This window comes from Manis pentadactyla, chromosome 15 (genome assembly GCF_030020395.1).
Source record: "Manis pentadactyla isolate mManPen7 chromosome 15, mManPen7.hap1, whole genome shotgun sequence".
NCBI lineage: Eukaryota > Metazoa > Chordata > Mammalia > Pholidota > Manidae > Manis > Manis pentadactyla.
In genome coordinates, this window is record NC_080033.1 from 56,795,367 (window position 1) to 56,817,172 (window position 21,806).

Consider the following 21,806-nt stretch of genomic DNA (forward strand, 5'->3'; position numbering starts at 1 on the left):
GAAGAGGCATTTCACCATTTCTTGATGTTCTGGGCTAAATCCCCCTGCTGCTCCCTCCTTAGCACCTTGTATTTCATCCTTTCTGAAATACATTCTCACAGTTAGCTCCATTGATGGAGGCAGACATCCTATCTGCTTGTGCACCCTACATGCTGGAACCTAGCTCAGGGCCTGACACATTTCTTGAGGTTGGATTAAATTGACTAGGCACATGAGAAAGGCTTTTGATACATGTTGAAAATCTGTACCACCAGCAAATTCTATTTCCTGAAATAGGGACATTCCTAGGGCTGCCTTCCATTTCTAATGGATATCTGTCATAATTTCCTAGATACCAAACTGCTGGCTGCTACAACTGCACAGGATACTTTCCCTGAGTCTTTGCTCCCTTCCTAACCTTGTAGGGAGGCCTGAAGAGGACTTCAAAGAAAAATCATGGTTTCTCTCTTCTCCTCCAGGTACTCCTCTTGTCCAACCGCAGTTCCAAACCTAGTTCCAACCCTCATCTCACTGGAGGCATTCCTGAACCTTCTTACTTTTTTACACTTCTATGATCCATTTGTCACATCGGCCTTGGAGAACCCATTCTGTACTTCTTCACTGGATGCATCACTGTCCATATCCTCTGTAGGCAGGCAACTGAGTGAGTAAGGGGCATTTCTAGAGGATTGGATGAGCTTGGAGTGGGTGTAGGAAGAAGTGGGGACATAGGACATGAGTCACCTACCAGGTATCTCTGATACTCTTGGAATTCACTGCCCAATACCTGGACCAGATAGAGAAATCCGAGTTCTGGTAGGTGGTATGCCCCTCTCTGAGAGGCCCAATAACTGGTTGAGACTTAGGGAAGTTCAACCAGCCCTGCTGGACTAGAACCAGCAAAGATCCAGTTTGGAAACACTAAAGGACAACTCAGGAGAGCAAGTGGCAGCCTCACTGAGGATGTGAAATCACATGCTAGACCCTTGAATTAATTTGACATGGACCTTAATCTATATAGTATCCTCCTTTGACAAAATCTCCATTTGGTGGACATTCCAAAAGGGGGGACGAGGCCTCTACATTGACTCTTTAGTGTATTTGGCTGTTTTACAGTCTCAGCCTGTGTGCCTAAGCAGGAGCCAAATTACCTGCCTCACATCCTGATACCTCCATTTGCTAGCTGTGTGACCTTGAGCAAGTTACCTGAGCATCTCTGTGCCTGTTTCCTCTTCTGTCAAGTACACATATAGAGGCATCCCATGGGGATTATATGAAAATTAAATGAGTTACTATGTCCAATGCCCTTAGTGCAGGGCTTGGCTTGTTGCATGGGTTCAGTAAGTGTAAGCTATTTTTATTAATTAATTGATGCCTGCCTGAAAAGTCTTTTCTTCTTTCCACTGTCAAAAATCTCATTTTCTTTTTTTTCTGTTACCTAAGGTATATCTTACATAAAGTGCAAAGCTTAATGAGTGTTTCCCCATTTTTCAAAGTCCCGCCATCATATGGTTGTCCCTACATCATTCTGTTCCTTACTCTCCACGAAAAGACAAGGCTTATCTAACGATCTAAGGACTTAGCTTTGAGAACTTCAGTGCTTCATGCCCTCCCTTTGAGCACCAGCAGGAGGCACTGTAGCATAGGGGAAAAGCCACAGTCAGCACGTTAAGGACCAGCAGGGTTATCCTGGCCCAGTAACCTACTAGCTTGGGTAAGACTTAACCTCTAAGAGTCTTGTTTTCCCCATCTGTTAGACGGGACAGACTACCAAGTGAATACTTCACTGGGGTTATATTGAAAATGAAATTAAATAAGGCCTATAAACAATCCCTGACACATGCCAATTAAATTAGCAAGGTTGAAAAAAATAATAATACCCAGTGTCAGGGAGGGTTCTGTGAAATAAGCACTTTTAGCCAGTGCCATTAATAATGTTAATCAGTGCTAAAACCAAAAACCAAACAAGCAAACTCCACAAACATCAAGAGCCTTAAAAACTCCATATTTTAGGAATTAATCCTATGGAAATAATCATAAATTAGCACCAAGATTTCAGTACAAGAATTTTCATACCAGCATTACTTACAATGTACAAAAAATTAGAACTGAAAAGATCCAATAGTAAAATTATTAAATAAGCCATGATATGTTCATAGTAAGGAATCTTATTCTGTGACAAAATGTATGCCACCCCATAAAAATAATCAAGTAAATAAATAATTGTGTACCCAAAGATTATTTCAGGCTCAAGATATAATAAGAGAAAAATGATAGAAACATGTAATGTGACCACAAACTTATGGAAATAACTATCATATAAAAATTTTTTTAGCACTTACTATTTATCACTGACTATGCTAGGGTGCCTTACATCTGTTATTTCATTGACTCATCACCAAAATCCTACAAAAGAGACACTACTGTGCCAGTTTTCCAGATGAATAAACTAAGGCTCCAAGAGGTCAAATGCTGGCTAAGGCCTTTCAACCTACCCCAACCACTAGTGCTCGGGTATCCTCACCTCCTAAGAGGCAGCCAGGAGCGCCTCCTGGTCCATGCTTCAAATGTGGTCATATGGGTCATTGGGCTAGAGCCTGCCCAAATCTCCGGAAGCCCCGCGGCCCATGCCCTAAGTGCCATCAGGAGGGACACTGGGCTGCTGACTGTCCTCGCACACCGAGAAGTGCCAGGCCATCCAGCTCTGTCACGCCACACATAGACCTTCTGGGTCTGGCAACTGATGATTGAGGGGGTCCGGGACTCCTCCACCAGACCACTACCATCACTGCACAGGAGCCCAGGGTAACCATTGTGGTAGCGGGTAGGCCCATCTCTTTCCTTTTGGACACTGGGGCCACCTAGTCAGTCCTGAAGGAGTTTTGGGGACCTACCTCCCTCTCACAGTTCTCTATAGTCAGGGTAGAGGGGAGAGTTTGTCAACCTTTACAAACTCCCATGCTTCCCTGCCTCTTTAATGGCATTACTCTCTCTCATTCCTCTTTAGTGATTCCCATTGTCCAGTTCCCCTTGTGGGAAGAGACCTTCTATCCAAGCGAGGGGCTCTTATCTCCTTTACCTTTGGCCCACGCCTCAACCCCGACTCGCCTTCAATCCCTTTTATACTTGCTCTCCAAGCCATTCCAGACCCACCTCCCTCCCCTTTTCCCTTACCTCCTTGCCAAGTACGCCCCACAGTCTGGGACACCTCTACCTCCTCTATCACCACCTGCCCATCCATAACCATCAAACTCAGAAACCCTACCTCCTTCCCCTCACAGTCTCAATACCCCTTCTATGAAAGGGCCTTTTGCGACCAGCCAATTCCCCTTACAACACCCTGATACTGGCTATCAAAAAACCTAATGGCTCTTATAGGCTAGTTCAAGATTTAAGAATTATCAGTGCAGCTGCTATTGCAATGCATCCAGCAGTCCCTAACCCCTGTACTTTATTGTCCACCATTCCTGCTTCCACCACTCACTTTTCTGTCCTTGACCTCAAAAATGCATTCTTCACGATTCTCCTCCATCCCAATGGGACCACTTATACCTTCAACCCCACAGACTACAAATCCTCCAGTAATCTACTCTACAACCCAAACAGGACCTCCTTACAGCTGCATAAGGCGGCATATGTGCCCTACTCCAAGAACAATACTGCTTCTACACCAACAAGTCCGGTCTCATCCAGGATGGCGCAAAACACCTCTGTGAACAAGCCTCCAAACTCCTAGAAACTCCCTTAACAATCTGTTCCCTTCCCCCTTCAATTGGCTCCTGCCCCTCCTAGCCCCTATTACCTTTATTATTATTATTCTCCTTTTCCTTCCCTGCTTCATTAACCTATTCCAAAAATTCATTCAAAATCAAATTTTGAAAATTTCTAACCATACTGTCAACCAGTTACTCCTCCAGGGCTATCAAGGCCTTCTCACAAAGAATAATGATACCAGCTAGATGACATCACGAATCATCTCAGGATGCCTGCCCTTCCCCAACTCTACAGCAATGGCTTCACTAACCCCAGAATCTACGCCCTCTTCCAGCAGGAAGTAGCTAGAGAATGAGATTCTATGCCCAGTTACCAAGAGGCCCAATTAAGAAAAGAAAAAGATGGGAATGAAGGCAAATCCTGACACGCTAAGACCCCCACCCCTTAAGATCCAATCACCACCAACCAGATGGTCGCCCACCCCTTAAGATCCAGTCACCAACGCAGAACACACCTACCCCTACTTAAAAACGTGCTTCCTTACCCACGAGCTGCTGCTCCCCTCTCTGGGGGCAGCCACTTTCTCTTTCAGATAAAATCTCTTGTGTGGGCCCGTGTCTTCTGAGTCATACTGGGGTAAGGGGGGTCTCGGCGAGATACCCTTTCAGGCAGGATTCCTCTGAACCCAAAAATCTGTTACAATGCATGCGACCTTTGAGAGGGCTGCCCCAAGAAATGATGGGGAGAAGTGGCTCTTGCGCCAAGGGACATGTGTCTACACTCGTGTGGTTGTGGAGGCACCACCACTGCTGCTGGCCACGCCAACCCTGGCCTGTGGCCCAAGCCTAAGGCTACTACTTCTGCCACTGCTGCTGCTTCTGCTGCTGGCTGGAGCCTGGTTACAACTATGGAAAGGAGCAGAGGTTCGGTACATCTTAATAGAGAAGCAACTGGCTGCTGTGTACCATGCCTTGCTGGCTACGGAGCGCATCGCTGGAAAAGCTCCAACCAAGGTAATAACCACCTATCCCATTGCGGGGTGGGTGAGAGACTGGACCCAAAGGCCACGGAGTGGTGTGGCACAGACGTCTACTGTGTATCGTGTGACTGGCCATTTGCCTTTGGCATCCCCAGGGAATAATGAAGAAGACCATTGGCCCAGGTGTGCTGGCTAAAAGGAAAGCCTGCCTCTGATGTGACCCAATGGCTATATCAGCATTTGGTGCACACAGGGCAAAAGACAGTGTGGGCTGTAGCCCATCGGTGTGGCTTGCTGTTGACCTTTGAAGAAGTCAGCCAATCCGAGAAGGAGTGCCCTGCACGTCGTGCAAATCAGCAAACCACCAAGAGGGCCTAAAGTGTCTCTTTGCAGCCTGTGGCTGGTCACTGGTGATTGAGAGAGATCAAGACACCCACTTTATTGGACATGCGTTGCAAGGATGGGTGCAGCAATTAGGAGTAAAGTGGACATGGCTCTGGACATTTCAATACATGGACCGGCGATGGCTGGCTCTTCTGGCACCTTGGGGAAAAGGCCTGGAAGCTGGCCTCCTGCATATTCCTGGAATAACAGCAAATTGGCCCCCCCCCAATTAAGGTTATTTGCTTCTACAGTCCTTGTGTCCTGGATGCGCCCCCTGGCTGCAGCTGCCGTATGATGGCTGGAATGGACAAGCTTTGGACTTAATCTGCATGGGATTTTGAACCTAGCTGAATCCTCTGGCTTGAGAATTATGATTGTGTTGCTGTTATCAAGAAAAAAATACTTAAAGAGAGGCTTGACTTTGTCTACTGTTTGGTAAAAGTTTTGTGAGAAATCTAGCATGGTTGTTAGGAATGAGTAAACAAATGTAGAAGCATATTTTATGCTTAGTGAGAGATTGTGCTGTAGTACATTTACTTAATCTGCATAGGCTGAATCCTCTGGCTTGAGGATTATCAAGATTTTATAGCTGTTGCTATTGTATGTTATTAGATTGGTCAGAAGAGGGGGAACAAGTAAATTGTAAAGCAAGATTACTGGAGGGGTGGCCACTTTGCGAAAGATAGGGCATGCCGTCTGTAAATCCAGGCCGTCTCTCTCTCCTGCTCCAGCAGCAGCAAAACCAGCCCTCCCCCTCACCTCTCAGGTACAGATAAGCCCTCCTTGCCCAGGAAATTACCCACCTCTGAATGCCTATTGATATGCAGGTGTACTGAAGCTAGGTAAGATATTCTGGAAATGTAACAATTTTACCCACACCATCTGAATGTTACTCTGGTGTACATATAATACGTTAGAAACCAAGTTTGGATACAAATAAAGGCATAATTCAAGGCTAATTAAGGTCCCATGAACCACTCCCTCATTCATTTAATTAAGAGATGAATTTTAGTGGAAATCATTTTACACTGCTTTGATTGATGTTATCAGTATGTAATTCATAACGCTAACTTAAGCCCAAGAAGAATTGTTGACAAAATTGGTGACTCTAAATGGTGATGTTGGGGGAGAGGCGTTGTGTATTTTCCTCAGTTCTTGTTCCCGCCGCGACAAAGAATTGAAGGGCAGAGACAAAGTAGTGAAGCAGAGTAAAAGTTTTATTTAAAGTTACTTAGAGAAAAACAAGTGCAGACGACCTCAGAGAGAGAGGAGTGCCCTGAAAGTTTGAAGAGAAAGAGTTTAAGATTAAAAGGCTACACACTTAGAAAGTGCGGGCACCCTCAGAGAGGAGCGCCCTGAGAGGTTGGGGTTCCCCCTTTTAAAGACTTTTCAGGAATGTGACAAAGGGCTAGGCTGTGGGCTTGTTAACTGGTCTCAAGTATCTTTGTTGAGATGTTAAATTTCTTATCAGTCCTCTAGGTAATTCTGCAAAATTAGCTTATCGATCAAGATATTCTGCCCTTCCTCCAAGGTGGGCAGAGTTATTTGTGGTTTGCTAAAGAGTATGTTAAGAATCTTTCTTCTTAGACCTCCTGAGGTTTTTTTCAAAACGCAATTTTGGCTCTAAGGTGGGGGATCTCCCTGTCTTTACTATGCTGTTTATAGGTCGGCCTTTTAGCAGGCTAGAGTAAATCTTACAATGATCTAATTGACACAGTGAAGACATGGGCTGTGCTCAGATACTTTTATCTGGGAATATTCAAACATTCAAGGCCAAGTTGCTCTTGACCTTTTGAGCTTTAACTGATTATTAACTCATTAACTCTGAGTCTTTTCTGGATTTCTAGTTTTAACTGGTTAACTGAGGCCTTTCTAGTGGGCTTTAATGACCTTGTTCTCTTTCCACTCCGCTCATATCTATTTTCCTGCCTTTAGTATATATTTTAAAGGTTTTAAAATTGAAATGTAATGTTATATTTTGTTGCAGAATAATGGGGTGATAAGTAAGAGATTTTCAAACATAAATGTTACATTAAAGTAATATTTGTTACAATAAAGCAATAAAGTAAGACATGGATTTCAAGGACAAAAAGAATGATTTAAAATGCATGACTATTTAAGAAGGGCTTGTCCATATTTTTTATTTTTAAGTGGATGATGGTAGATAGCAGATTACTATGGTATTTATATTTCATTGGCTATATTTCTGACAGTGATAGAATGGTTTTATTTTTAAAAGTTAAGATCTGTAATGTGCCAGAAATAACATCTTTTGCATTAGTTTAAATGCACAATCGATGTTCCCTCCAAGAATGTTCCCTTTTGCCCCTTTCAAGTCACTCCCCAACTCCCAACCTGTTTGGATTTCAAATATCTTCGTTTTGTCTGTTCCTGATTTCATATAAACAGAATTATAGAGTAAGTACTCTTTGTATCTGACCTCATATGCATAACAATGTTTTTGAGATTCATCCATGATACTCCTTTTATTGCTGCATAGTGTTCCATTGTATGGAAATCCACATTTATTTATTCATTTTTCCATAGATGTGTGGGTTGATTCCAGGTAGAAACTATTACAAAACAAGGTTGCTGTGAGCATTCTTGTTCAAGTAAAAGAAAAAAGTAACAAGAAGGAAAACCTGAAGATGTCAACTTTATAATGTGCAAGGAGAGATACTTCTTAGACAGTAGTTTCTTTTCTTTTTCTTTTCAGTTGTGAAATACAACATAGATACAAGAGAATGCCAAAGCATTTTCCTAAGTAGTTGTACCATGTAACACTGCTGAGTTCATCTTGTATTGTAGCAATCTGATGAGCATGCAGTTATATTTGCTGCAAATATCTTCTCTCACCCTTGGTTTATCTGTTACACTCTTTATGGAGTATATTTATGGACCAAAATGTGTAACTTTACTGTAATTGAATCATTTATTTACCTATCATTTTTTTCCTTTATTGTAAGTGCTATTACTGGCTTGTTTTAATAAATCCTCTCCTAGTCAGAGGTCAAGAAGATATTTTTATATATTCTAAAAAGCTCTGGATTTTTGCATTCACAATTAAGTCTCTTATCCACCTGCTTTGATGTTTGTACATGGCCTGAAGTAGGAGCCAATTTCATTTTTTTCCTATGTTGGTATCCAGCTTTCCCAGCACTATGTAGCAAAAAGCTCTTTCTCTAGTGCCTCCTTTGTTATGAATTAAGTGGCTATAGATGTGTGTGTCTGTTTCTAGGGATACACACTTTCTCAAAAATATTTGATAGAATATGCAAGCAAAAAAATGTGACAATCATTCTACTATACAAATTGGTGGCCTCTATCCAGTTATTTAACTTTTGAGTCCCCTGCACTGTGTGAGAGAATAAAATGGGGTCGTGCAGTTGCGTGTTTCTGGAAGTTCTGACCTAGTAAGCTGCAGGGAGCAGTAGAAGTCATTTGTTTGTTTGGGTTTTGTTTTTTTCTGTTATTATATTTCAAGTACCATGGAAACAACACCTGCTTGGGGCTGAAACTGCCAGGGAACGAGCCCAGCAGACGTGACGTTTGGGTGGGTCGTGAATGACGGTAGGAGCTGGCATCTCTTTGTATGACTGCCATCTGTTGGCTGTCCACGCTTAGGTTTCATCTGCCTTGTGTCTTATCTGGCTTAGGAGAGCCCAGAGGAAAGGACTGTGCCCTGACCCACACGAGGGCTTGTAGCGACCCCCAGCAGCAGCTGCCTAAGAAAACCTAGAAGTTATACTGGCTCCATGTTTGTTAGACACACACATACATGTCACCGGGGGCAGGGCTGGGCCTTTTAAAAATTCCTGCTGCTGTAGTGTTGCAGATTCCTGAGTTTCACCCACACACTGCGCTCCGGCCTCCCGCCAGCTAACTCAGCCTTTAGCCCCGTGGCCATGTGGGAGTGGTGAGATCCGTACCACACCCCCCTGTACAATACTGCCTCTGGTTGAGAGAGCATAGGGTCTTGCACACAGTAGGTGCTCGATAAGCATCAGGTGAATAACAAGTGAGTAACCGCATTAAGATTAGGATATAAAGCACATTCCCATCTGCTACAGTGTAGCAAGGAATGGGTAAGATGGGGTGGCCCCTGGCAGGCGTGAGTGCGCCTTGGAATGCAGTGGAGTGGAGCTGTTGTATATACAGATTCTGCCCCCTCCCTGCAACTACTGACTCAGAACAGAGAATGGGTGTGCAGATAGGAGCTGTTTTTGGTTAACTCTCTGAGATGCTCTGGTCTGGATACCTTGTCAGGTATGAGAATGATGGAATTACTAATTTTCTGGATCCATTCATTCTTCATCAAAAGCACCAGTTTGGCAGTCTTTCAAAACTAAAAATGCACATACCTTTGAACCTGCCCTTCCACCTATTAATTATACCCAACATAGAAGCACAAGAATATTCAGGGAAGCATTTTTTAAACAGAGAAATACTTGAAAATACAAAATGTCTAATCATTCATTAAACAAAGAGGTATTCTCACTCAGCAGTAACAACAGCAAAATAATAAAGTCCCCACTCTTACAGAGATTTACACACTAGTCCATCAAAGGGGGACTGAGTGAATAATTTATGATTCACCAAAGCAATGGAATATTATTCCCCCATCAAAAAGAGTGAGGTTTGTCAGTATATATACTACTTTGAAAAGATGTTCAAAACACATATTAATTCTAAAAATTTAGGAAGCTTTTAAGGTATTACCTATTCAAGATTAATAAGATAAAGAGAAAAGCAAGTTACATATATATGTGTACACACGTATAGATATATACATACATTCATAAGAAGAAAAATTGTGGAAGAATGTCAAAAAAACTGTTGGTGACAGTTATGACTGGGAAATAGGATTGCAGGGAGGAAATTTTTGCCTTTCTCTTTACACCCTTTCATGTTGTTTAAACTTTTTAACCTTAGGAAATATGACTTTTATGATTATTTTGGACTGTTTAAAAAATTCCATATACCCTTGAGAGCCTGTGAAGTTTTAAATTTCCAGCAGGGGGCAGCAGTGATTCTGAAATGTCTGTGACGTTGAAGCAAAATAGGATGATTGTCAACAGATTTCCAATTCTAGGCCCAAATACTGTACTTTGGGGTCACCAGATTATAGGGAAAACAAAACACAATAACCAACAGAAAGCTTAAAATGATGTAGGTATAGTTGTGATAAAATATTTCCTATTTGGCTCTTTATCAATATTTGTCCTTGAGTGTAAACTGCCTTTTTTCCTCTCTGGAGCTTACAGTTTTCTCATTCGTTAAAATCAGAGATTTTGACAAGATAATCGTGAAAGATCTCCTCCAAGCTCTAACATTCTATGGTTTTAAGAATCTAAATCAGTATCAGGAAAAAACAAACCCCATTGCCTTCTGAAATTAATTGGCTTATCAAAGAATCTGCTTTACAACCCTTAGCTAATCAGGATGAATTATTACCAGTTTATCTTTAGTGTAGATCAAAGAATAGTTTTTTTGGGGGGGAGGAGAGGGTGTTGGAATTTATTCAATTCACTGATGGAGAAAAAAGGAGAACTCTCCCCCTCTGTAAATGTTTAGCATATGTGTAAAGGTCGTAGATCTGGTGTTTAGAAATTACACACAGGCTTACGAAAGAATCTTCGCTGGGTTGGCCAAATTAAACAGCAGGCAGTTGTAGAGAAATAAACACAAGTTAACATTTAACCATAGCAAGTCCCTGTTCTTGCTGCTTGTCTTTCTCAATAGGAGGGGTCTGAGATGGTCAGCAGGCTGTTGGCTACTCCAGTGAGACACTGGATGGGCTCCTCTGAGAATCCACCCATCCATCTACCAGTTTTATTAAAAAAAAAAAATATATATATATATATATATATATATATATATGTTAAGCATCTGAATAATGAACTTTCCCAGCTATTTCCTCATGCCCCAACAGCTGTGGTCTTTTTACAGATAACCCTTTATAAATTATAAAACTTTTTTTTCATTTAATGCTTGCCCAAGGTTACACCATTAATAAGTAAGTGGCTGGAGCAAGGTTCAAACCTGGCTTCAAGACCCTCACATTTGACTCTGACACTATATGAAATATGAGGACACACTTCGTCTACTTGTTACCTGGAAGCTGTGAAGATCTGCAAGAGTAGTTGGGTATAAGTGTACAAAGTGAATAATTATTGCATCACAGAGCTCCACCTAGCTCACTTACATTAAGCATCTGCTGTGTGCTACTGTCTGTCCGGTGTTGGGGGTAAGGGTGTCAAAAGCTGAATTAGACTTGATCATCAAACTTTAAAAATTTCTCATTTTTGGAGGACTGAGGAGCTGATAAATAAACAGGAAAAATAGGGAAACACAGGTAAGAAAGAAGAAACGGGGACAGCCTAGCAGGATGGTTAAACCTATAGGCTATTGCATCTATTTCTTAGCTGTGGGACTGCTAAGCCTCAGTTTCCTCATCTATAAAATGGGGATACTAACAGCCTCTAGTATAGGTAGTTGCTGTGAAGGTTAAATGATATAATGCATTGTAAAATTGCTTAGCATAGGAACATTTCTGAGATGTTGACACTCCTTTCTCAAACAATTCTGAATCTCCCAGCACCAAGCGACTCATTTCCTCAAGATTTATTCTTCCCTCTGACATAGTTATCTTTTGATCCTACTAGTATGTCTCCAGGAGAGAATGTGTGGCAAAGAGGCCCCAGCTGCGTGCACCAGGAGCTTGAGCTACATCACAGGGAAGGAGAGCTGAGACGGGGAGTAGACCTTGTGACAGGCAAATCAAGAGCATCAACTGGGAGTGTTAGAAAATTCCTAGGTCCCACTCCCTGAGATTTTCATTCTGCTCCAAACTGAATTTCAGTACATACTTTTACTAATATTTTAAGGTAACTATAACCAAAGGAAGGGTTTCATGTGATTTTATCCTGCAATAAATTCCCTTCCCAACCAGTTTATTTATTGTTTTCTCCTAAACACTAACCACCTCCTTCATCCTCAGTCAAGGACATTGCTTTGATATGCTTCAGTGGCTGCCCATTTCCGCTTCTGAGTCTTGGCAGGAGGGCATGTGAGTTCTTTAATCTGAAACCCTCTGTCTTCTGACAGCCATCCATAAGCCAACACTTCTCTCCTGTCCTCCAAAACCAACTGAAAACTCACCTCCTTCTTGAAGGCTTCCCTGCTGACTTTTTTACGTGCACTCTGTTCTGTGCCACGGATGCCGCTGGGATTGTTGGAATACAACCCAGGAAGTGTTCTTACGTCTCTGTGTTGTGTGTGTAAATTCAGATTCTTCCCACTGGGGGCGGCATGGATTTGCGGAGAGAGCAGGCCGTGAATTCATTCGGCAGCACCACTCCTGAGCTCTTCGTCTGGCTGTCCCTTGTCACCTTGCGACTGCTGCTTTATTCTCATGGGTTGTCATCTTCCATCCAGGCTCCTCCAGGCAGCTGTCCCATGTTCCTTCTCTCCAAAAATGGATAGGGGGCTATTTTAACTTTCTAGAGCATAACTAAGACCATACAGTGCGCCCCACCATTTACTGCACTTCCTCATCTGTCAAATGGGAATCATTATAGGCCCTTCCCCACCGAATTCTTGGAAGAATGAAATGAGATCTGGCATGTTTATGGGACTTAGCATATGGCAAGTCATGGCAGATACTTCCTGAACTGCAGGGTCTGTCAAACTAAACACTTAACTACATTTCTCAAACTCCCCTTGTAGCTATACTGTTCTGTTTGTGACTTAGATTCTATTTGTGCGAGACTTCAGAACTATGAAGTTTTGTGGAGGGAGAAACAGGTGTGAAACATCTATTTTGCTGGTGCTGATCACAGCAAAGGCAGTGTGATTCTGGAGCCAGCCCCTGCGGTGGCAGCTTAGCGGTTCTGAAACTTCTGGATGGCGACAGAGGCTGCAGCTTGCTTGTCAACCCAATTCCATGGTGTAATTTTGGAAGTCCTTCTTGGAGGGTTAACCTAGAGTCTATTCTTAACTTTCCTAATGACTCTGTGAATTATCCATACCCATTAATAAATCCCTTTGTGCCTAAATTAGAAAGCATAAAAGCTGTTGTCTGCAAGCAAGAAAACTGACCAATACTAATTGGTTTTAAATGAATGTTATCTCTTACTATTATTTTAAAAGTTTGTTGAAGGGGTGCTTGGTAATAAAGCAAGTAATTACATTTCAGGAAAGAAAATTTAAAACTAGCTATTAAATGAGACCATCTAAAATAATTTCTAGAGTAGCATTGTCCCATAGAAATTTCTTTAATGATGGAAACGTTCTGTATTTGCATCCAGTATGGTAGCCATGAATTATATATGGCTGTTGAGCACTTGAAATGTGGTTACTATGACTGAAGAACTGGCTTTTTAAATTTGATTTAATTTTGGTTCACTTGAATTTAAAATTAAATGACCACATGCTATGTTAGACAGCCAGTCCTCCAGCGTGTCGCCTTGTCCTTCCATGGGGATCTTGTACAGCCGCCTCTCTCCCTCTAGCCAAACTTCTTCCATCAGTTCTTCTTTAACCCTGGTCTTGGGCCACATCCTAGTAACTACAGAGGTACATCATGCCCATGACAATGACAACTTTTGGATGATAAGTTTAGTGTCTTATTGTCCTCAAACTCCATTCTAGGATTGCATATTAGCTTCCTTTCTTTATTTGCACAACCCATTGAAGTGTTTTTGTTAAAATGCAATCTGTCTCAAAAGGCAAATCTCACCCTTCACTTAGAGAAAGAAAACCCCTCATGGTACTAAAATATATGTATTTCCTATCATTTCTAGGTACTGATTTTCCAAAAATATTGAGGTCCTATGTCAGACCAGTGGTTTTCACACTTTGCTACATATTGGAATCACTCTAATAAAGTAATTCTTTGCCAGCCACACTCCAGACAAATAAAGTTAGCCTTGTGGGGATGATTAAAGAGAACCAAAACTTTATCTGCAACACACTAACTTTAAAAAGAAAATGTATTCCTGTGTTAACTAGCAATTAAAACTTAATAAAAATATAAGAAAAATAATGGTGGGATTTTGAAAGGGGTAATTTATTTTGAGGTAAGATAATTATAAACTTGTTATTCAAAGCCAAACTTCTTTTATATTTTGGTTGCCTAGGGGCAAGGAAACAGAGCCGTCATCCAACAACTCTGAGAAGCGTCTGGAATACAAACATTCACAAAAAGTTCAGATTGCCGTCAGTTCCTCTTCCCTATTGCCATTTCCACATGTTATATGCCTAAAACCAAATAATAAACCATAAACATTTTATAGACCTTCCTTCCCATAAAACCAAACAACTGAACAACCCAGGGGAAGCTGGGAAAAAAACAAGAGGTGTCCAAGTTCACTGTCAGGTAGTCTCCACTTCCCCACACAGATGTTCCCTGTGAATGAACTTGGCTGTGTGCGAGTCATACCAGAACGGGGTGGTCCAGTCCCAAAAAGCTTGGAGAGAGGAACTCATATTTCCTGAAATGATTCTCTCTTGACATTAATTCAAATTTAGGAAGGAGCTGCCTAAGCCTTTTATAAATACCCGTGAAACATGTGGCCCAAGACTGATTTTATTTCCTCCTGTCCTCTCGGTGCCTCTTTAATCTCACCAGAGTGATGGTTTGACTTCGGTTCATGACTGCAGTGAGTGACAGCTGGGGGCTGGCCGTTTCCTCCTGTCCTCCATGAAAAACGGTAAGGCTTTTCCCACAGTGCAAGGGCCCAGGTGCTTGGAAATACTGCCAAACACTTTGTCCAGCTTCAAAAAAGAACTGTAATTATATCCATCAATCTGGATTAGGTAGCATACTCGATAATTTAAAAATTCAAAAGATACAAAGATCAAGTGACATTTGTTCCTCTACCCCTGTCCACCAGCTTTCCAGTTCTCTTCCCCAGTGCTACTGGTTTCTGGGTGTATCATCTCCAGGACAGATACTTTATGCATATTTAAAAGAACACATTTATGCTTGCTTTCCCCCTCTTACTCTTTCATTTTACATTAATGATAGCATACTATGCAAATCTATTTTTCATTTGCTTATTTTTTCTCCTACTCCTGCCACTAGAAGGTAATCGCCATGAGGGAAGGGATTTTATTTTATATGGTGGTGTATCCTCAGCACGTAGAGTGAGGGCTGGCATGTTGTAGTTGCTCTGTAGGCATTTGTTAAATGAGTGAATGAACACACACTGTTCTGCGTCTTGCTTTTTTCACTTGAGAGATCATCTCATTTCAGTATGTAAGAAACCTCCTCATTTTTTTTCTTGACTATGTAATGTACCATTGTTTGGATCCTTCATGATTTATTTAGTCAGCCCCCACTGACAGATATTAGTTTGTTCTTAATCCTTGGCTATGAAAAACAACCCTGCCATTCATATCCTTGTATAAACTCATGTCACACATGTGTGACTTTATCTGTCAGTAAGAGAAACTCCTAAATGCCACATAGCTGGGCCAAAGGGTGAGATGTGAAGCACATTTTGCCAGTTTCATTTTAATCAAAAGCACCTTGCCATGTCTAAACAACATTACTTCAGTCTATGACAGTTGACTTAAGTCCATTCCAGGGAAATCTATCATTAATGAATTGTTCTGGTGAGGCTTGAGTTTGCTATCTCCACTTATTCCTGCAAATCCAGCAGAAAAACACTACACAGGTTGGAACTGTTGGAACAACACGGTTGAGTCTCAGAAACAGAAAGAAATGTGCAGAAAAATGTACATGCTACATGATTCCATGTATATGCTGCTAAGTCAAGAACAAATAAGACGAATCTATAGTGATAGGAATTAGAGCAGCAGCTGCCCAAGGGGTAGTAGGGAACTTTCTGAACAGATGGAAAAGTTTATATCTTGATTTGGGTGGTGGTCACGTGAGTGTTTGCAATTGCCAAAACTCATTGACCTGAACATTAAAATGTAGACATTTTATTTTATGTAAGCTATCCCTCAATTATAAAAAATGTGTTACTATCTATAGATTCCAGTTACACAGGCCTTTTTTCAATTCCCCAAACACACTGTGCCTTTTCCTACCGGACAGCTTGCGTATATCTGTTCCCACTACCTGGGACAATTTTCTTTCCTTTCACCAACACACAACCACACCCATTCGCCCCTACCACACACACCCCTATCTTTCCATAATTCACTGTGCATCAAAATACACATAGTATAGAACATGGCTAGAATGATAAACATACTCGCATAACTTGTATGAATTACTTTGTAAAACTCAGGTATAAGAAGTTGCGCATTTCTTGATTGGGAGACACTCAGACTTAAATACAACACTATCTCTACCTTTCTGGGTGGTGGTGGGTGATACAATCTCACGCATTTTTGGCCCTGCTGCCCACTTGGGCCCTTGAGAAGTATCTGGGGTTTAGGAAATGCAGGAAAATTGGGGAAGGGCCTTTGGTCCACAAGGTGGTCACTGAGGTCCTCCCTGTTCTGTGTGGTTTACTTGAAGGTGAAAGGCTTGGACTCAGTGTCAAGCTCAGTCATCAGGACCCTCTTAGAGGGTCCCAAGACTTAGGAGGTGCTTAGCGCTCAGTCTTTCTGAGGTCACCAGCCACTCTCTTCCTGCCGCCTTCTGGGGCTCTGTGTGGGATTGGGGTGGGAGTCTCTGTCACTTTAGAACTTTGCCTCCCTTCACCCACCCAGTAGATTTGGAACTTAAAAATCAGTCCTCTGGGAAATGGGTGGGAGGCGGCTAGCCAGCCACAAGGAGATTGACGCTGAAGCTGATAAGTTCCCAGGTTGGACTCAGCCACAGCTTCCATTACAGAGCAAATGGCAAAACTGGGAAAGGAGAAATAAATGTATTTTTTCCCAAGCTTCTAAGAGTTTTGCAAACAATTGGAGTAATTAAAAGTTCTCAGAAGTAGCCGATGGTGCCCTTTTCACCGAGGGAATGTGGGCCAAGCATGATACATTAAAAGAGAGGGAGCTGCTCTATTGAAGTTAAAAATAATCTTCTGTCACATGGCTAATTTGTTGGAATGCAGCAATTACAGGGCTGTGGGCAGAGGGAGAGCTGGAAGCAGCTGGGGAGCTCACAGGCAGAGAGCACGCCCTGGGGACTGCGTGTGCAGAGAGAGAAAACAGTGTCCCAGCTGACTGAGGGCACCTTATCAGAAAACCCACAAAAGGGGCAGGAAGAAGAAGCAGGGTCGAGTTCAGAGCTGTGGCCTTTGGGCTTATCTGACAGGGAAGGGATGGGTCAGGACTTGCCACCTGTGCTCCCAGGATGCTGATTCACTCAGCAAGGATGAAGGCTTTCCAGTTCCCCCTACAGTTGAAAAACGCATGCCTTTGAATCCATTTCAAAGGAACACATAACCAGAAGCAGCCCTTTGATCCTCAATCCATGGGAAAAACAACCTATACGCGGCTTCAGGGGAAAAGCTCAGGTCAGGAATGCAAATCCTAGTTTGGGGAATTGGCGATTTTTGAAATTTTTGAGTTGAAAGAGGTTTTTAAAAACGTTATCTAGTATAATATCTGAATTCTAACCTTGGTCTTTAGCCAGAAAGGAAGGACCTGATGGTTAGGAAGTGCAGGATTAAAACCGCCCTGATGTGGAGTCCTGGCTCCTTGAGCTGTAGGATCCTCTCTCAAGTTCCTAACCCCCCTTCATCTCAGTTTTACTATCTGTAAAATGGGAAGAGCAACAGTACCGCCCCCAGAGCCCCCAGAAATGTTATGATGCATAGAAAGCGTTTCATATAAAATGTTAGCTGTTATTGTCCCATAGCTCTTCCTAGACCACTCTGGGTCACATTCCTTTTTGCAGGTTAACCTGCCCACACATCCTCTTTGGTTTGGGTGGGATTCTCTTTTCTTCTTTTCCACCTCCAACTCTCATCCATTATATGTGAAGCAAAAGAGGCCCACTCACTTTCTCCTAGCATTCCCAGCACTCTAACACACCCATGTCACTTGCTTTCTCTCAAGCCCTATGCCCTCCAGCCTGTGCTGTGTCACTATATGGCTTCCAAGTTGCTGGCAAGCAAAAACGGGGCAAACGTGAAGAAGCAAGTATTGCTGTCCCAAATGCAGTAGTCAGATCTCTTTGAATCTTTTGGAATACTTGAGATCCATTTTTTGAAGTTATAACGGGCCCCCACTAATGGACGGGGCTCTGAACAGCCAGTGGAAGTTTGGGCTTAATAGTCCAAGTACCCCTGGAAAGTGGAGGCCAAGTTCTGGGATTGTGCGTTCATTGCAAGGAATGGAAACCTACCTTACACTACCTTGAAAAGTAACAGGTAAATTTAGTGGCTCATATAACCACACGACTATGCTTCATTTATGACTAGATTCAAGAGTTCAACAACATCCCCAGGGTACCTTTCTGCTTTGTTGGGCTCCATTCTTTAGACATCGTGCACCTGGCAGAGAAAACCACTGTGGAGAGCCCCGAGCCCTTTACTTTTTTGCAGTTTAGTATTCTTCAAATAAAGAAACTGCCTTCCGCCCATCCCTTAGTTGTCTTTCCCTAATTGGCTGCTGCAAGTCAGGTGCCAATTCCTGAAACAAATGTGAGTGACAGGAGGCAAGGCATACTGACTGGAGAGCCCCACCACCTTCCCGCATTACAATAGAACAGTTCCCCCCGAGGAAGACACGGATACTGAGACCAGAAGGGAAAGGTAGGCAGATATAACCTCTCAATGCCGAAGGTCAGCACTTAGGTGTACATTTCTGAGCTGGTGGTTTATAGCTTGTTGCACATCCTCAAAGTGTTCTATAGTCCAAGAAATATTAAGAACTTTTGAAGAGGAAAAGACCCTCTCCCCAGTCCAGATATTACTGTCCTGTAGAGGGTCATCAACTAACATTAATACCCCAGCCTCCTGCTGGTACCTTCCTTCTGCACCGAGGGAAGGGAGGGCATTAGGAGAAACTGGGCGTGAGCTGCCAGGGTCTGCTTTTCCTGGCCTCCTGGGATGAAGGTCCTGGAATGGAGCACAGGTGCTTCTCTCCCTTCACACGGGAGGGCACCCTGGTCCACCGCTGCTTGGGACTGCTGGGAAAATCTGCTTAATTACCAGGAAGCCTGGTGGGCACACACACACAAGCCACATTCTCGAGCCTGTAGCCTGTCAGAAGATTATTCATCTCCTGACTGCCCAGAGCCCAGTTGATTCAGAGCCTGAGTAGGGAGAGGCCTGCTATTTATATATATATATATATAGTTGAGCCCCTTCTCAAAAGTCAGCAAGCACCATCAACTTAGAACATCAGGGGTTCACAGATTCATTGTCTCACTCTCTCCTTCCTGGCTGGGTCCCCTGCCGGCATTGCTAGTGCCTGGGGAATGCAGAGATAGAGGAGCGCCTGGAGCCGACTCAGAGGGAGGTCACAAGAGTGAGTAAAGGCAAGGGAGCTGGATTTGCAACAGCAGATGAGAGCAACTGGGATTATTTCATGTGGTGCATGTGGTGGTGGTAGTGGGGGAAACCCAACAGATTGATTTTATGGTGGCCTTTTATGGGTATGGCATTACCAGTATTTTTCCACAGCCTCACCCAACCCAGATAATAGTCACATCTGTCCCCCACCTCTCCTGTCCCACTCATGTCCTTCTATGCCCACCTCTTGGAAAATAAATTGTTCCACAGAGAGGTGCAGGAAGTTGGGACACACAAACCAACTTAAAATAGCATTATTATTTCTTTGTAATTACAATCTATGAAAGGACCTAAAAAGACATAGAAAAGTATAAAGATAAAAACTAAAACCCAACTCCAAGCCCTCAGCCCTGAGAGAGCTGTTACTAGCATTTTGTTTTATTTTCCAGCCTCTTTTCTACACTTATTTTAAAATGTATTCCTGATTTCCTTAAAAAAATTCATACAGATTTTTCAAATAAAATAGCAGTGTATAGTTAAGAGATGAAAACAGTATATTCTGCTATTTCTCTTAATATTATGATCTATGTATATTATCAAATTGAATATTATTTATTGTTACCACTTTCTGTTCTCTCTTCTGGCCTTAGGAATGGTTGATGTTAATGGCACTCATTTGAGAGGGAAGTCCTGGTACTAGGACCCCCATTCTAGAGATGGGGAACTGAGGTTCTCAGACTTACCCACAGCCACACCCAACTCCTGCCAGGGTCTGTGGGGACAGGAACACTTTCCTAACAAAACAGACAACTTTGTTAAGAAAAGGGGGTGAAAAAAGTGGCTTCCATAGGCCAGGGCTCTTGGCCTTCCTTCCGGATCACAACTGTCCATCACATCTACCCTTAGCCACTTCGGCCTTCTCAGCTCTGAGATTTGATTCTTGGAACATAAAACTGTGAGTGAACAAAGAATCAAGAGAAAGTCCTTTTATCAGCGGGATAATTATTTTATTCAATGTGTTTCCTTACATGAGTTGGGACAATAAGGGGAAAGAAAGAGAAAAAATAAAAGGCCAGTTACTCAGGCCACTTTTCATGAATCACCCCCTCAATGTCATTACCCATCCCCATTCAGGAAAAGCTTGAGTTTTTCCCTGCCAAGAAAAACAGAGGGCAGGAAGAAACAAATTATGACCTTGTTTATGTTTTGTGTTTTTAACTATTTGATTTGTAGGCCTTGATTCAATGATTATGGATGAAAGAAAATATCCCAGTGTCCCAAAGCTAACCTGAACTTAACCGGGGGTGTGTCTCACGTCCACTGCTCAAAGTTAGCACGAAGTTAAAATGCTTTAAGAATAAAGTCTCAGGGTTAGGGGCTGCCTGTAGGCATTGTCAACCCAGTAGCAAGGCCAAATTCCTTTCCCACACTCCAATTTCAAAAAACTCTGTTCAGAAACTGTTTAGAAGCTTAACCCTTTTCCCTCATTCTAAAGTTGGGCATTTATTTCTTCAACAAATAGTTATTAAACATCTATTATGTGCCAAGCACCTCAACACACACTGGAAATACCGATTAACCAACCATAAATCAGAAAAATACCATATAACCACAAGTTCCATCGGGAGGAAGAAAACAATGATGTAGTTAAACAGGGTATCTACTTAGAATGAGGTGCTCATACAGGACTCACCAAGCAGGTGACATTTAACCTGAGATTAGAATAAGAAAACCTGCATCTGAAGTTGGGCAGGGGGAATATCCCCAAAGGTAGTCTCATGCTTGCTTTATAGAAATGAAACCATCGTGACTCAATAGAAATTCTCGGCTATTAGGATTTCTTTTCAAGAGATAGACAGAAGATAAATAAATCTAGATAGAAGATTGATAAATCCCTTTCTGACTCTTAACTATAGAAATACATGTTCGACCTCACACATTAGAAGAGAAATACAAATCAAAACTGCAATGTGATATACTTTGAAAAAATATCAGATTGATATAATTAAAAAACCTTCATAGTACATTGTGGGTCTGTGGGGAACTGGCACTCATATGCATCACCAGTGAGAATATAAATAGTATAATTGCTCTGGAAGGCAGTTTAGAGTGCTGTGGAGGGCAGTGAGAATATAAATTGGTGCAATTGCTAGCACTACAGATGCATATAATTTTGACCTAGAAGTTCCATTTCTTCTTGTACATGCATATAGGGATGTAAGACCAAGGTTGTTAATTACAGCATTGTTTATAATTCCAAAAGACTGGAAACCCAAATGTCCCTCAGTAGATTTCTCTTAATAGGAGACTAGTTAGATTATAGTACATTCATACCAAACTATACTCAACTTTGGAAAACTATGAGA

At 42.2% G+C, this 21,806-nt stretch overlaps 1 protein-coding gene across 3 annotated transcripts in view; it reads left to right on the forward strand.

The window, feature by feature from the left end:
* The window catches only part of NIP7 (nucleolar pre-rRNA processing protein NIP7), a 58,522-nt gene that overhangs the window by 34,014 nt on the left and 2,702 nt on the right, over positions 1-21,806 (forward strand). The window contains exon 5 of one of the 3 annotated variants that reach the window (XM_036897749.2): positions 14,688-14,741. The exons of 1 other annotated variant lie outside the window; for it this stretch is intronic. In XM_036897749.2, the coding sequence (XP_036753644.1) occupies positions 14,688-14,726 (39 nt within the window). In that variant the 3' untranslated portion in view covers positions 14,727-14,741. Of the gene's footprint in view, positions 1-458; positions 1,089-14,687; positions 14,742-21,806 lie in introns of those variants that run through there. One more of the 3 variants, XM_036897748.2, reaches the window with a different exon arrangement.